The 17524-nt window shown below is 42.1% G+C and overlaps 1 protein-coding gene across 4 annotated transcripts in view; it reads left to right on the forward strand.

Moving 5' to 3' along the window:
• dlgap4b (discs, large (Drosophila) homolog-associated protein 4b) overlaps positions 1-17524 on the forward strand; it is a 149868-nt gene that overhangs the window by 127431 nt on the left and 4913 nt on the right. For 3 of the 4 annotated variants that reach the window (XM_061727741.1, XM_061727743.1, XM_061727742.1), the window contains 5 exons: positions 8020-8459; positions 8948-9036; positions 10932-11425; positions 14509-14600; positions 17281-17451. In XM_061727741.1, coding sequence (XP_061583725.1) covers positions 8020-8459; positions 8948-9036; positions 10932-11425; positions 14509-14600; positions 17281-17451 — 1286 coding nt within the window. Of the gene's footprint in view, positions 1-8019; positions 8460-8947; positions 9037-10931; positions 11426-14508; positions 14601-17280; positions 17489-17524 lie in introns of all 4 variants that reach the window. The other variant, XM_061727744.1, reaches the window with a different exon arrangement.

Consider the following 17524-nt stretch of genomic DNA (forward strand, 5'->3'; position numbering starts at 1 on the left):
AGTCATTTGTTTAGTTAATTTGTTTAAAATAATAGGATAGTGGAAAGACTGCATCACATGCATCAGTGTAATTATCCATTCTATGGTATATGCAATAATAGAATACATCTGATGAAATCTTTTGATTGAATTATGGATTTAATTATGCCATGCCAATAACCTTATTCTATTGTTATCTACAGAAACTGACTGACTTTGGAGTAACAGTGGCATCCATGTATTTCAGGAAAAGATCTCATTCTAAACTTTCGTACAAATATTCACCTCAAGACAGCTGGGATAGATAATGGATGGATGGAAATGTGTTATTCACGCTGCATTAGATATATATTGGAGCGTCATCTGAGATAAAAATCAAACTGGAGCATATGTAGGTGACAATTCAAGTGGAAGTTATCATCAGTGAATTGCACGGTATGACGTGGGTATGTCTCAGTGATCCTACTTGACCTCATGCCAGTTGTTATGGCAAACAACTCTCTAGCAGAATCTAGCAGAAACATCATCATTATGCTTGTGTGTTTTGTTTTTTTTACATCGGTTGTACAGCCCACTGTGGTGCTTCGTTAAATACTGATTATGCTTTGTAACCTTGCTGTTGGGTGGAGAAACTGGATTGCAGATAATTTTGCAAAGAACTCCTTTCTGCTGCACAAATTATTTCTAGACAGCAGAAATGTATCTTTTCTGTGGCACTCATGTTTCAGCTATGTTTTCAGGTCAAGCAATGGACATTTCTACTTCCGTGTGTATAGAGTTGAGCTAGTCTTAATTTGTTGGTGTGTCTCGGACACAAGGAGAACGGTACTTTTCAAAGATGAGAACCACATGTCACAAGTTTTTGTGCAAGTTTCCCAATGTTTTTTTTTTTCCCTTCTAGATTTTTGTGGCACCTGTCCTGCCTTTTATTGGGGCAGTAGGTGGACAGGAAACGGGTAGAGAGAGGTGGGAAGACGCACAGCAAAGAGAAGCAGGGCAATAGCCTCTGTAAATGGTGCCTGCTCAACCCACTGACCTATCCAGAGCCTCCTAATGGAATTTCTTTTGATTTTTTTAGTAAAAACACCCCATCTACTTTTGTTTTGGGGTCTTATATCTGATATCCAAGCAACTTCTTTCGGGTTTTCCCCCTCGAAAGGTCATCATTGGCATAGGTTTTATCTAGGCTTGGACCCAGCACTATGAAAATACTGGCTTGTGATCCCTTCGGGGCAGGGTATTTCCAACCACGAACCATATTATCTTTAAAAATGAGAATAAATCTTTTGGTTTGGACTCAGAAGTCAAGTTGGCTCAAAATGAGAACTCGTGATGGCATCTTACTATTTGAACACACAGACGGCAATGCAACTGTCACAATAAGACCCCTAATCATGCATAAGTTGGTAGTTTAATACAATTTTAGGTTAAGTGACTTTAATCGTGTGACTTTAACCTCTGAATGCCAAAGTCATGGGGGAAATAGTTCCAGCTTCTACTATGTGCAGCTGATTTAGAGAATGTTATTATTTTTTGGTGTAATAAGAGTCTATGTGAACAAGCAGTCACAGTGGATAAGAAGACGACCGTCCAGGTGTCATGAAAACAGCAGCACCGACTCCAGGTTCCAACTTGTTGCCACAAAGCATTTGGTTGTTTCATTGTCACGTTCCTTTCTCAAGAGCAATTAGTTATTTTTACTGAGCTGCGCTTTTGTACGGCTTTGGCTCAATTAAAAAGCAGCCACATATTGGCTTAATATCCAGTTCTGTGGCTCTTAAAGTGGTACCTGAAAGCGGTGATGGTTACCAATGGCTCTGCTGACGTAGGGCCTATTGTCTGCAGCTGGTCGAGATTCAAGAATGAGTCTTATGCTTTACACGGCTGTGTTTGTGTGTGGCAGGCCTCCGCAAAATTAAGTAAATGCTGGATTTAAAAAATATGCAACACGCAGCAGTTAAATGTGGTATGATTTTAGAGGGGTTTATGAGAGATCTTTATTTGCTACTTATCTGGTTGTTTAGTTGGCTAATTAGGCTTCTTGAACAGTGGATGGTGTAAACGCCAGGCTCGAATGAAACCGGTCCGATTTTTTTAATTTTTTTATTTTTTGGCCGATCTGTGCCGGCCTGAGGTTATCTGTGTCCAGAAGAATATTTATACTATAATCGTTACAAATGTTCCAGATTCTGCATCGTGTCCAGCCTACCACTGGATCTCCTGTTTAATCTCAGAGGCTCATGTCGGTTATAATTTTCGAGCTTGTTCCTGTGGATTAAGCAGATTCTCTGGCATTAGACTTAAAGGCATACTCAGCAATTATTTTTCTGCAACTGTTTGCAAACATTGCCATTGAGTCTCACTCAACGAATCAGTGCAGTGGAGCAGCAGCAGCAGCAGCAGTGGCGGGTGGACAAAGTCCAGCAAAAAAAACACCTCTGGACCAGACAATTGTAAGGACTCTCTCAGGGTTTTGGGGAATGCCAAGCGTGCTGAAGGACAACTCTTTTTTTTTTCCCCCTCTCTGGTTGAATTGGTAGGACAGAAGAAAACCCTGAAGTGATGTAATAACCAGCTGGTGGGTGGTTAAATTATATCCTATTTACTCTACTGCATACCAGCTCAATAAGTCATGGTTTCGCTGTCAGGTCTGTGTTTTGAGAACGGTTGATTATGAGGCCAACCAGACACCAATACTTATGTATTGTAAAGGTTGACTCCAGTGTTGCTTTTGCCTGCTGAGCGAGTTATTGACTTTTGTCACCTGAACTGATGACCAATACAGTTTGATCCTTTCACCACGTCATTCCGCAGTTACATCAGAGATGTTTCTGATCAGGCAGAGAAAGATACTCTGATGTAGGACCTGAAGAACTCTGGTTATACCTTTTAGAAATACTGCTTCAAACATACATTCTTCATTGTGTGACTGTTAAGATATTTTTAACTAGCTACTTTGAACATGAGTAGTTGAGGATGTGTTAAAATTATCAGGGGTTCACAGGAAAGCTTGTCCTAAAGCGCTACAGTGCATCCTCGTATATTTAAAGTCCTACCCATGCAGTTACCTTGTTTCTTTTAAGATGTTCATGTTTGGGGGAAGAAAAAACAAGCCTGTGCTCCGGCCTGGACGCGGGCCAGTGTAGGAGTGGGTTGGGTGTCCTCTCTGGCCTTCACAATTGATGTCAGTGTTCTGGCTCTGCTGGAATGCGACTGCAACTGCGTTGGAGTATTTTGCTCTTTAGTGTCACAGCTGAGACGATGCCCAGCGCTTCCAAATAATGTCTGGCTCCTGACAGCTACTTCATGACTTCTGCGTTAGGGTATCAATGGGAAAACATTGTGATTTGGATTTCCAGGAAGGTGAATTGTTCCGGCGAAGTAACTTCACACTGGAGACTTTGTGAGGTTCTGGTGAGACTCCCAGTTCACAGGTGCAGCGCCAAACTCAGCTGCAGGCGATGTCTGTGGTCTCCTCTGTGGAGTCTTTTGTTTCGGGACCTAAGAGTCTTTTTACCTGATCTGTTCGGGAATTCCTGTTCTTCATGAACTTTTTAGTTGAGGTGAACAAAGTCTATACGGTGTATGATTCACGGTTCAGATCCACAGTGAAAACAACACAGAATGTTGTGATTTATTTTTACTTCTGATGCAGAGTTCACATCATGATTGTCTCTTCTCTAAAACAAGACGCATGACTTCTTTAGACAATAAAGATCAGACTCTGAGGAAAACTGTTGGTTGTTAAATAAGTGAAATGGTCGACTATGTTGTTATTTATTTAACTTAGTTTTTGTATTTTAAGACCTGGTGAGGTAAAAATTATTAATATTAGTAGTTTACTGTATCATGTTTTTTAATGGCCCTGGGATAGACTGGCGACCTATCCAGGATGAACCCCTGCCTCTGGCCTGTAATGAGCTGGGATAGGCTCCAGCAGACCCCCGTGACCCTGCAAAAGATAAAGCGGGTATAGAAAATGGATGGATGCCTGGATGTTTTTAAATGAAGCTGCTTTCTTTTCCTCATGATTGTTCAATATTTGAACCAACAATCAAATCTACATGTTTAGAGCCGGACTGAAGAAACATTCCTGTCTTGTTTAAATCTGCAATCCTCTTTTTCTGATCTGCACTGAGCTCCCATTGTGTTGCTCAGGCTAATAATTGCACAAACCCTTGGAACAAATCACTTGTTCCCAAAAGAAAGAACAAAAAAATAATAATGAAAAGTTCAACATTTCGACCAAAGCTGCTTGTGGCCGCTACACTCCAGCTGTAACATCAACAATCAAGTTTTAATAGATGATCAAATTGTCATTAAAAGCAAGAACTTTGCTTCATATCACAAGAGAAAGTCAAACATTAATAATGAAGAATTGTTGAGGACGGTGGACAGAAAGAAAGTCGTTGCTGTTAACAATGCTTTGTGTGTGAGATTATACCGTACTAGATGGGTTTGTTTCACTGGTTTCTCTATGGTCGGTACATCATTCTTCATATCTTGGGGTCATTTTGGTTTGTCCCTCTCAAACTGTTAAGCTCTATTTGGTAATGAGAGTCAGGTAGTGATGGATGTTTTACTGAATCAATCACACGTCTCATGGTTAAGCCTTTGAAGTGTGTTTCTTGTGTGATTTCATTTGGTCACGAACCTTCGGGGTATGTTTGATCAGTGTTCACTCTGATTTGATTTTCTGCTTCTTTGATTGGTGCCGGTACTTTTGTGCAGGTTTCATGCAACATTATTTCTGTCAACTACCGTACAGTTGAAGAATTGTACTTTTGGCATGCGCAGAAACACTTGTCACTTCCAAGACTGATGTTGATGACTAGGCCATGCTTCAAGATGCTTTCAAACCTACATACAGTATATACACTCACCGGCCACTTTATTAGGTACAGCTTGCTAGTACTGGGTGGGACCCCCTTTTGCTTTCAGAACTGCCTTAATTCTTCGTGGCATAGACTCAACAAGGTGCTGGAAACATTCCTCAGAGAGTTTGGTCCAAATTGACATGATAGCATCACGCAGTTGTTCCAGTATTGTCGGCTGCACATCCATGATGGGAATCTCTTGTTCCACCACATCCCAAAGGTGCTCTATTGGATTGAGATTTGGTGACTGTGGAGACCATTTGAGTGGTGAACTCATGGTCATGTTCAAGAAACCAGTCTGAGATGATCCGTGCTTTATGACATGGCGCGTTCTCCTGCTGAAAGTAGCCATCAGAAGATGGTACACTGTGGTCATAAAGGGATAGACATGGTCAGCAACAATACTCAGGTCTGCTGTGGCGTTGACACGATGCTCAATTGGTACTAATGGGCCCAAAGTTTGCCAGGACATCATTACACCACCACCAGCCTGAACCGTTGACACAAGGCAGGATGGATCCATGCTTTCATGTTGTTGACGCCAAATTCTGACCGTACCATCCGAATATGACAGCAGAAATCGAGACTAATCAGACCAGGCAACGTTTTTCCTTCTTCTGTTGTCCAGTTTTGGTGAGCCTGTGTGAATTGTAGCCTCAGTTTCTTGTTTTTACAGGAGTGGCACCCAGTGTGGCCCTCTGCTCCTGTAGCCCGTCCGCCTCAAGGTTCAATGTGTTGTGCGTTCAAAGATGCTCTTCTGCATATCTCGGTTGTAACGAGTGGTTATTTGAGTTACTGTTGCCTTTTTATCAGCTCAAACCAGTCTGGCCATCCTCCTCTGACCTCTGGCATCAACAAGGGACCATTCTCTGTAAACCCTAGAGATGATTGTGCGTGAAAATCCCAGCAGATCAGCAGTTTCTGAAATACTCAGACCAGCCCGTCTGGCACCAACAACCATGCCATGTTCAAAGTCACTTAAATACCCTTTCTTCCCCCATTCTGATGCTCCGTTTGAACTGCAGCAGATCATCTTGACCATGTCAATATGCTTAAATGCATTGAGTTGCTGCCACATGATTGGCTGATTAGAAATCTGCGTTAACAAACAGTTGAACAGATGTACCTAATAAAGTGGCCGGTGAGTGTATGTCTGTTTATTCGATGTTTATTATAGGCCGAAAAACCAATCAGGTTCATACTATCGAGCTGTTGACACTATTGTGCCGCCGATCTGACCTTACCAAAATCTTGCATCTTAGTGTAAATGCCACATGTCTGATTCCCTTTATCAGGTGGGGTGTTTGCAGTGTGTGGATCACACATCAGGAACAAATATCCTGTGTGAACAAACTGAACCAGATCACTTACTGAAATGATCTGTTCACTTTACAGATCAAGTGATGTCAGTTGAGAACAAGGCAGCAAGCCGATATGGCACAGAACTGAAGGAACCTGTTCCTCTGCAAACAAAGGACTTTGGTGAATCAGAATGTCGCCAGCTCACTGCTAATGAAGTTGGAGGATGGGATTTCACATTACACAAATCACAAACTCAAAAATGAAATATTCAGCTGCCCCGCACTGACCCAGCTGATCAGGTTCAGCACTCCCTTCATTGACTTTACTGGAATAGCATGCAACTGAACATACCAATAAGCAACAGTGAATGTGACTTCTTTTGAATGATAAATAGCAGTTTGAACGATCAGAATCAACCTCAACAAGTCTAAGAGGAATGCTGAAATGAAGTCCAGTTGAAAAGATGCCAAAAAAATATATAAAATCAGTGTTCATCTCCAATATTTGGACTTTTAAAAGATTTTTCAAAGGATTCTGTTTTTTCAAAGCAGCAGCACTGGTGGAAGCTGTGAGCCATGAGTTGAATCCTGAACTGCTCAGCTGGGTTTCAGTTCAGTGAGTCTCATATGGAGTTTAAACTCTGATCGACTACTAAATGATTCAGTGAAGAAATCGTTTGAACAAATCTTTTTAATGAACTAACTCTAGTGTTTCATCACACTGGAGAAAACAACCATGGCCATCATTGCGCACCATCATAGACTGTGGAAATAGATCTGGACGTACCCCTTGTGACATCACCCAGGTTTTCTGAATGCTTTTGAATCCAATACAGTGTTGAGTACTTAGGAACCATTAACCAAAAGAACACTCCCCTTATGATAAAACAATTTCTTGCTATATATGATTTTACCAGATGTGGTACCAAAAAAATCCCTCCTCCAACTTTGAGATCCACTCACATTCACCCCTGTTTGGGCACATTGAAAATTAGGCTAGAAATCAGGGATTTTATTACATCCAAATTGGTTCTGTTAAGTGCTAGAAGTGACGATGGGAAAGCAAAGGCTCGTTTCCACTGAACGGTTCGGTACGGTGCCGACCGCCAAAGCGCATGCGAGGCGTAGACCAAGTGCATAGCATGGCGTCATAGTAGTGCGACGACGACAAAAGCGAGAGCTATCATAGAGACGCTACCAACGGCAACAATGGATGTCATCCATCAGCTTTTTTTTGTTCTGCTTGGTTCTTGGTACTTTGTACATACAATCCATGCCAAATGTATGAGGGAAGATTGTTTACAAGCGCTCGTGCTTGTTTCGCGTTTGATTTTGTCGTACGTAGTGAAGTTTTCTATCTGCCAATCAACTGATTGCATCATGTGATGCCAGTCGCTCCGCCCTTACCGTACTGTGCCATTTTTCTATGGACCTCCAAACAACGGGGGCCCCAAAATGGTATGTTATGGTTCTGTTTAATGAGACCATTTTATAATGGAAACACACCGATTTAAAAAGAAAACTCCCGCACACCTTCTTCTCACCAGACTAGTGTTTTATTGGGCCAACGTTTCGGTCATAGACCTTTCTCAAGGCATCAAAAAACTACTGTTCTACTTTGGATAATGGAAACACACAAAATAACCGACGGGACCAGACCGGGCCGAGCCGCTCAGTGGAAACGGGGCTCAAGTGGCCTGGCCTGGACCCAGTAGGCTCAGCTTTGGCTCCTTACTGGGAAACTTCCTGTCATGTTTAGAATCCCTAGGAGTAACGAGCCCACAATGCTTTGCTCAAAAAACTCTATAATTGAAGAAAAAAAAAAGAAATGTTCATCCTCATTTCCTTCCCTTTCTTTTCAGTCTCTACATGCATAACAACCTGTAAGAAGGCTGCTCCTCCACCGGTGCCACCACGGACAACCTCCAAGCCCTTCATCTCAGTGACGGTACAGAGCAGCACAGAGTCGGCGCAGGACAACTACTTGGACCAGCAGGACAGGAGGTCAGAGGTCAACAGCCAGTCTAGCCACGCTCACAGCAACTCTTCTGACAGCCTCGACAGTACCCGTGCCAACAGCCTGGCCCGGGGCATTCCCCGCCCTCCGCATATCATCCCCACACCCATTGCGACCCCGAGGGAGCCAATCGCCTCCAGTACTGCCAATGCTTCCACTGAAACGAGTGACTCAGTTGTCCAAAATGAATCCCTGAAATCAGGATCTAATAAAGGGAAGCTAGTGGCAGAGGAGCCCTTCGTAGCCCCAGTACCCAGACGTAAACTGTCCTCCATTGGCATACAGGTAGGCCAGGGGCTGTGTTACCCCTGTTGCAAGATTCAGTGCTAGTAGGGTTCAGTCCATGTTGTTACTAGAAATGAAAGCATACCAGCTTAGTCCAAGTCATTTCGGAGTCACGCTGTTCTCGGGAGTGCGTCATCTGCGCTCCAGTGTCTCATTACTGTGAATCTTACTCTATCATTAGTGCTGGCTGTCTGTCTTCAGAGCTGGATTTATACCGAGGGGTTGAAGAAAAATATGCTTAGTTATATTCCTCCTCGACCAGAACTTTTCTTCTCTGTTTGCTAAAATAACATAATTTGTATCCCTTTTTGCAGATCCTGGAAATAAACTTTTTTTCTGCTTTGCCACTTGGAAATTTAAAGGGTCGACACAACTCAATTTGAGCTGTCTAGAAGTCGTGTTTTAGAACACTATAAAAAGCTTAACTGTCATAAAGTACCCTGTTTGTTTTATTGGTTTATTATCACCACTGTTTCTTCCTTTCTAAGGTCGACTGCATTCAGGAAGTTCCACGAGAAGAAACCCCGCCACCAGCCAAATTTCAGTCAATAGGAGTACAGGTGGAGGACGGGTGGCAGTAAGTCCTCTTCCTGTCCTTTTAACAACGTGAGGAATTTATATTATAGCCACATGCACTCCTCTGACCATTCTCTCCTTTTACTATGGATCTGAAATCATCCTGTGTGTTGTATTTGTGACGTTGCAGTACATCTCTCGTCCAAGCATTTACTATTTAAAGACTCCCCCCAGACATGTTCACGTGTTCACAATTTGAGTTGTCTGATTTGTTTTGGGTTTTTTTCATTTATTTATTCTTCGCCGCAGCTAAACTATAATCTGTGCCTTTTGTTTTCTTTTTTTTTATCCATAAGCTATGTGGGAAAATATATAAATATAAACATATATATCAGAATCAGAATCAGAATCATCTTTATTGGCCAGGTTCGAACATTGTCCAACAAGGAATTTGACTCCGGTAGTTTCGCTCTTTGGTGATAAAATAAAATAAACAATAAAACAAATGTGGTATTTCTATGATACAGTATAAACATTTAAGGTGCAGCAGTTTGAGGTAGAGAGAGAAAAGAAAAGAAAAGAAAAGAAAAAGGGACAGTTCTGAATAAAAATAAACATAACCTATTTACAATTTTACAGGACAATTATACAAAAAAAATACAAAAGATTATACAAATTATACAAAGAAATACACAGTGAGGGGTGCAGCTGATTGTCAAGGAAGGTGCTAGATGATATATTTATATATATACTGTATAAATATAATTTCATTCAAAATATACCTTTTTTTTTCATGTTAAATCTTTTTTAATTTGAGTTTCATTTAACTACCAGAAGGAGCATCAGGAAAGAACTAGGTATAGTGGGGGTGAAAAAAACAAGCCAGCTTTTTACCAAATTTTATTTTTGTCAAATACATATCGGGTGTATAACATACAAAGAACATGTCCAGACATTGCATGAGGGTTTTCTCTACTTATGGTCCTATTAAGTATTTTATATACTATCTATTCTTCTTGGATATGCAGTTTAGTCTTCAAGCAAATACCACTTGGCAAAGGTGTACATTGGACCAGAACAGCCTGCTTAAGTAATGATGTTGTAGGTCCAACTCTCTACTTGCAGCAAATGAATTTGGAAACCGTCCTCTCGTGTCCTTATCTGTGCATGAAAGAAAATTGAAAAAATACATTGATGAAACATGTATGAGCGGAGGGAGACTTTAAATACATCTCTGTTTTTTGTTGAAGCTCGTGTCGTGTTTGTGCCGGTTTCATTTCAACTCTTAATGTTGTCTTTAATGTTGGGAAGCCATTGTGCGTTTAATGACTTCCTGCTATATTTTCTTCCTTTTTGTATGGTGTATTTTGTGAATTGCAGCTGCTCATCTAAACATTGACAGATATTTCCCCTCCCGCATAAAAAGTGGAAGAAGGTTTGTGTATTTATGCAGTTAAACTTAGATATTTAACAGCTCTGTGTCCGTTTTGGTTCCAGAATAACCAAAATGTGGTTTACCTCCTCCCTTTCCCGGCTTTCTGCTGTTCTCTCCTTCCTCTTTTGTTGGTCCTATGCTGTTTGTATTTTATTGTTTTGAACTGGTACTTATCAGCATTTCCTGGAAGATGGCATGAAATGAAGACAATCAGTCAGCATTCATGTGCAGATATTTGTTTCATTTGGCATGGGGAGACGAGAGACACACAAGATGACAGTCTGAGTGCAGTAGTTATCATCTGATTGATCCTTTTTATTTATATCTCTAAAATTACCAGCAGAAGTGACTCAGTGTTGAAACAGAGCACTGACTTTTCCAGCAAGGGAGACATTTCTGACTGTGTTGTGCAGATACAAGGTGCTGCAAAAACTGGCTTTGTGCATTTTTGTACGTTTGATTGCGTGCCCTACTTCTGATTTAGCCCGTATATAACTGAGTATCACGTTGTTTTGTTCCAGGCCCAGTCGCTCCAGTAGTATGGCTTCCAGACCAGACACAGACTCAGACACGCAGGACATCCCTGTCATCTCCCATATAAATAATTCCAAACCTTTTGAGAAAAAAGTCATGGTCAACAGCGCCAGCCAGTCCACATTCGGTGTTCCTGGACAAACCTCTCTGGACAACGGCGAGCCCACCGTTGACAGCTCTTCACCCCCACCACCCAGGCAGATCCTCAATCGTTCCACCACGCGGAGCAGCTCGGACTCTTACGCTGACAGTCTGGACCCGGCACTGGACCCCTCGTCCCTCCCGCCTCCAGACCCCTGGCTGGACAGCGGGAATGAGAACAGCAGCGCCGTCCCGCAGGGCGGGGGCGGGGGCGGGGGCACGCTCTGTCGGAGAGACGGCCACTGGTTCCTGAAACTGCTGCAGGCCGAGACGGGACGGATGGAAGGCTGGTGCCAGCAGATGGAGCAGGAAACCAAAGACAACCAGCTCACAGAGGAAGGTAAAGGCGGAAGTGTACCCACTGTTTGTTTGAATACATTTAACACCAAACTTTCTTTTGCTTCTGCACTAATGAAACTAGAGATTTTCTAAATATTTTCAACTAAAAGTGCATTAACCCTTGTGCTGTCTTTGGGTCAATGGAGAAGGAAGGAAGGAAGGAAGGAAGGAAGGAAGGAAGGAAGGAAGGAAGGAAGGAAGGAAGGAAGGAAGGAAGGAAGGAAGGAAGGAAGGAAGGAAGGAAGGAAGGAAGGAAGGAAGGAAGGAAGGAAGGAAGGAAGGAAGGAAGGAAGGAAGGAAGGAAGGAAGGAAGGAAGGAAGGAAGGAAGGAAGGAAGGAAGGAAGGAAGGAAGGAAGGAAGGAAGGAAGGAAGGAAGGAAGGAAGGAAGGAAGGAAGGAAGGAAGGAAGGAAGGAAGGAAGGAAGGAAGGAAGGAAGGAAGGAAGGAAGGAAGGAAGGAAGGAAGGAAGGAAGGAAGGAAGGAAGGAAGGAAGGAAGGAAGGAAGGAAGGAAGGAAGGAAGGAAGGAAGGAAGGAAGGAAGGAAGGGGAGAAAAGAAGGAAGTGGGAAAGGGAGAAAAGAAGGAAGTGGGAAAGGGAGAAAAGAAGGAAGTGGGAAAGGGAGAAAAGAAGGAAGTGGGAAAGGGAGAAAAGAAGGAAGTGGGAAAGGGAGAAAAGAAGGAAGTGGGAAAGGGAGAAAAGAAGGAAGTAGGAAAGGGAGAAAAGAAGGAAGGAAGTAAGGAAGGAAGTAGGAAAGGGCGTAAGGAAGGGAGAAAGGAGAAAAGAAGGAAGGAAGTAGGAAAGGAGAAAAGAAGGAAGTAGGAAAGGGAGAAAAGAAGGAAGTAGGAAAGGGAGAAAAGAAGGAAGTAGGAAAGGGAGAAAAGAAGGAAGTAGGAAAGGGAGAAAAGAAGGAAGTAGGAAAGGGAGAAAAGAAGGAAGTAGGAAAGGGAGAAAAGAAGGAAGTAGGAAAGGGAGAAAAGAAGGAAGTAGGAAAGGGAGAAAAGAAGGAAGTAAGGAAGGGAGAAAAGAAGGAAGTAGGAAAGGGCGTAAGGAAGGGAGAAAGGAGAAAAGAAGGAAGGAAGTAGGGAAGGGAGAAAAGGAAAGAAGGGTGGGAGGGAAGAAGGTAATAAAGGAACGAATGACAAAAGGGAAGTAGGAAGAAAAAGGAGGAAAAGAAGAAAGGAAGAAGGAAGGAGAGAGCATGGCAGGAGGAAAGAAGGATAGAAGAATTGGGTCATTTTTGACCCAAAGACAGCACAAGGGTTAAGTATTTCATTTAGTATTTTTTTTATAACTTTATTTCACATAGGGTCTATTATATTACTGTATAAAGACTACAGTGAAACATAATAAACAAACATTCATCATTAGTGTTAGCAATCCAAAAAGTTAGCTTCTATTCACATTAGCAGCCACACTTTCCAACTCTGCACTGGTGAAGATCTGATTTGATGGATCACAATAATATTGTGTCTTCAAATGTCTTCGCTTAGACTTTCATGTGAACTCTCTTCAAAGGTACGCCTGTGCACCAGAGTACTGTTCGGTGTGTGTCATGTGTATCAGCAACAATAGAAATCATATGTTTGAGTCCCCATTGAAGGTTGATGTTGGATTGAAGGATCAGGATCGTCGCAGATACGTGATTAATAACTCACCGTTTTCCCTCATGGTTGCTCATTTGTCTGTGCTGCCAGTGTTACACCCAGCTCTGCATAGCTGCTGAGAGACACCCATCCCCTCCAATGCAATATTGTGGGTAGAAGAGTGTTAAAATCCTCAGACATGCACTCCACGCTTTACTAGGTTTACCAGGGGCACGTACTAAAGTGGTCGGGGAGTGTACAGCCTACAAAACTGCAGATGGCTCACTGAGCCGCCTGCCGATCCGCTGCTCCATTTTTCTCTTCGCTCAGATAAAACCTCCAGAAGCTTGAACTCCTCTACTTGAGGCAGTCCCTCACTCCCAAACCCAAAAGGGCATTCCACCCGTTTCAGATTCAGAACCATGGTGTCGGATTTGATAGATGTTGATTCGTATTCCTGCTGTGAACCGTTTCAGAGAGAGGTAACCTTCTTTATGTAAGAGAGAAACGGAAAAGGTTTACAACGTTCAATTACAATTACAAATCTCGGTTTAGGATGATGATAAATTGCCGGTTGAACGCTGTCAGTTTATTGTTGCATTCAAGCACGAGCAGGCCCACTGGAGGAATTTTAATTGTCAGCTTGTCTTCAAGAGCCCTGTCTGTGTGACCTCAGCTCGTGGTGCAGAGCTCGGTTATCTGCCTCAGACCCTTCAGTCTCTCACAGCCACAGCATGGAACGGATGAGGCGGTAATACCTGGGGTTACCACACTCAAGCAGGCCCCTAATCTCCAGAATTACACAAATCTAGTCTGGAGCTGATTAAACCTCCAGATTAGATTAATGCCTCAACATCAGCCTGAGACGAGCAGCGGTGAGCACACATGCACACTCACTGGACATGCAAATGGCCCCACGGCTTCATTTTGCTCAGTTTTTATCTCAAGTGCATGGTCAGCAAAGCCCTGTGCTTCTACAAGAGTCTTTTTATTTAAACAAAGAAACAAAACAGAAAATACACTATTAGTATGAGTAGAAGGAGGCCAGCTGCAAAAAAGTGAAGTAATCTGCATTAAATGAGCAGCCCGGAGCTGGGTCTCTCCACGCTGCAGCCGCATCGCCACAACTTCCAAATCCCGTGATCAGAAAAGAATCCCGATTTTGTCGAGGCTGATGTTTGTCCTAATTTTGATCCAGCGACACACTCGCATAATGACTGGTGACAGACAGAAGGGTGGAGTATCCATACGAGCTTAGATTCCTGTAAAGAGGATCACATTGTCCAATACATTGTAATCCCCTTCATGCAACCCTGTGGAGCCAGTTGGGCAATGCGGTCCAGGGCACGCCTACTTCCATCCTGGGGTTGCTCCCAGGAGAAAAGAGAAGGTTGCTGCACAAGAGGTGCAGTTATTTATGTTTGGTAACATCCAGATTCCTCACTGAAATAATAACAATGTACCGTGTGCATTTGAATTTCTCCTTTTTGTGTTGCTCTAGTGCTGGGGAAAGTTCGCAGTGCAGTTGGATGTGCTCAGCTCCTGATGTCTCAGAAGTTCCAGCAGTTTCGGGGACTGTGTGAGCAAAACTTGGTGTGTATAGTGCCTCGCTTAGACGCCTCCGCTTTCACCGAAGCCACAATCACTATCATACTTTGATTTTTATGTCTTTTACAAGAGCTGCTTCCCTAGATAATCATTAAGGTTTTGACGCACATTATAAAACGGACTAATCCCAGAACAGCCGCGATACACGGCACATTGGGCACCCACAGAAGCCGTCGTGAAGACCCACCAGCACAAAGCACAAGCAGCTTATAATAAGCCAATAAGCCCTTCCTCTCAGGTGACATGTTTTAGAGAAAATGGCGTTATACAAATTCAACCAGCGCATGACGTGTAGCCAGATAAGTGGTAAACGTGATTTGTCCTGAACGTTGAAACAGAAATCAGTGCGAGTGCAGCTCCTTAAAGTGGTCATCTGTGGATTAAGCACAAGGCAAAAGTCAGACTTCTTGGTAATTCAAAGAGCGTTTCAGCGTTGTTTCAGTGTGAATATAAGTGCATGATTTTCTTCATACAGATACTGATAGGCAGGTATTTGTACATACAAGAGTTTTGTTACTGTTTATATTAAAGTGGATGATGGACACTGTGTGTTCTTTCTTTTCTTAATATAATAAAACATTTTATTTCATTTTGTTTTTCTTTTTTGTTTTCTTTTTTATGTTAAAGCTATTTATTAAGTATTTTTAATAACCCTACTTACTGTGCACTTTAAAAAAAAAATGTATTTACTTGTTTGGCGTGAACGTTCAAAGCTCTGTGCCACAGCGCCCTCTAGTGCAGAGTGATAAAACAGCAGCTGTCATAAAGAGTTATCAAACTATCCTGAATCTTCTTTCAAGTCAGCCCTGTCTTCTTCTTTCTTCTTAGCCAGACAATTTGCAACCTTATTTTTTCTTTCTCTGTGGCTCCAGCTGAGGCGAAACCACATCACACCGACCTTCTCAGCTGCTGAGACTGACGAAACAGAAAATTGCAGCGTACCAGCAGTAACAAACCTACGCCCATTCACTGTCCTATTTTCCTATCTGTTTAACATGCTCGGCGCATCTAGGAGGAAGTACTTTAGATATTAGCCTAGTTTTTTACTTTCCAAAACAGTTTCTCCAACATTTACATATGTGTGTGGGCTTTTTTGTTTCTTTTTGTTTTTTTTATCTGTCTCTTCTGCTGACTATCACAGTGTTGAAGTTAGGTTCTGTCTTTCATCCATTTTTTTTTTCTCCACTTTAAACCCATAACATCCACTTGAAGGCCGATGTGTCAGACTTTATTACCAATTCTGTTAGAAAAAGACCTCTTCACAAGCAGAGAGCGCCTCTGCGGGTAGATAAGTCAGCAGCGAGCCATTACGAGCGCTGAGATAACATGCAGTAATGCTTTCTGACCAGTTGACTCACACAGTGGATGAAAAAGGTCAGTCGACATCAAACAAAGCAGATAGTATTTTAGTAGTCGCTATTTTTCCATTAACTTTACAAAAACAAAACCGTTGCTTTGTACCCTCTGTTGACTTCTGGAAATAACTAATTCCTACTTGACAAAAACAGCCTGCTTTTATGGTGATGTTTAATATAGTGTGTAATAGGGCTGGGCGATATGGACCAAAAGTCATATATCTCGATATTTTCTAGCTGAATGGTGATACTCGATATATATCTCCATATTTTTTCTGTGCCATAATTGGGGTTTCCCCCAAAGCATTATAGCATAGCATCTCTGTTAGCTTCATTTTTTTCTGAGGCAAACCCTTAAAAAAACAGTCAGTTTTAATACTTGTTAAAACTGACTAAAACTTGTGGTGCAGCTACAGTGCTGGTAAATATAGAAAGCTGAGAGTGGCCTATAATGATGCCCTCAGAATCCTGTTGAGGCTCCCGAGGTGGACTAGTGCTAGCCACTTGTTTGTTACCAGTGGAGTTCCAACCCTGGGTGCTGTTCTCAGGAACTTAATGTACAGTTTTATGACGAGAGTGAACAAGTCCAATAATGAAATAATAATGACACTGACAATGCCTGAAAGGAGCAGCATTCGATACTCTTCCAGTTTTTGGAAACACTGGAGAGAGTCCCTGTATGTTTTTTAAAATCTGTATTCTAATTTATTTTATGTTTTGTACTTCTGTTGTATCATGTTTGTCAATATGGACCTTGTAGTCTGAAATAAAGATTGAAAAAATACAAAGCCTTGTGCCAAATGTCACACAGGTTCCTTTATTAACAGAGGTCTGCACAATATCAAAATGTATAAAACAAATGAAATAAAAATAAACTGCCTGCATATATAGAATAAAAATGCGTCTTGAATAAAATAAAACAAATATCCCTTTCCTGCATAACAATTAAATTAAAATACACTGTACAATTAATACAATGTAGACAGTAACAGGCAGACTTTTCCACTGAGGTTGACAGTTGTGCAAATAACAAAACATTTGTGCAAATCTCAAATAAAACATTCAAGTCAATTTGTCACAAAATAAGCTATATCAAAATCAAATTTTTTTTTTTTTTTTTTTTTTTTTTAAATCGATATAAACGATATTGTCTCGTACCATATCGCGTTTGAAAATATATCGATATATATTAAAATCTCGATATATCGCCCAGCCCTAGTGTGTAATGTCCTCACTGTGGCAGTCACCATATTCTCACTCCTTAGTCACAGTTCCTTCATTGTCCTCTCCTCCACTCTCCCCCTGGTCAGAATGTGAATGCCAACCCGCGGCCCACAGCCCAGGACCTGGCTGGATTCTGGGACTTGCTGCAGCTTTCCATCGAAGACATCAGCCTCAAGTTTGATGAGCTCTACCATCTCAAGTCCAATGACTGGCAGCCCGTACCATCTGCAGCTGCCCAGTCGTCCCCTGAGCGGAAGGTACTTCCCACCCATGCTGCCCAGTGCCCTGGCTGGGGTAGGAAAGCCGCCGAAACCGGCCTCTCTCCTCCCA

Source organism: Cololabis saira, chromosome 8, assembly GCF_033807715.1.
Source record: "Cololabis saira isolate AMF1-May2022 chromosome 8, fColSai1.1, whole genome shotgun sequence".
Taxonomy (NCBI): domain Eukaryota; kingdom Metazoa; phylum Chordata; class Actinopteri; order Beloniformes; family Belonidae; genus Cololabis; species Cololabis saira.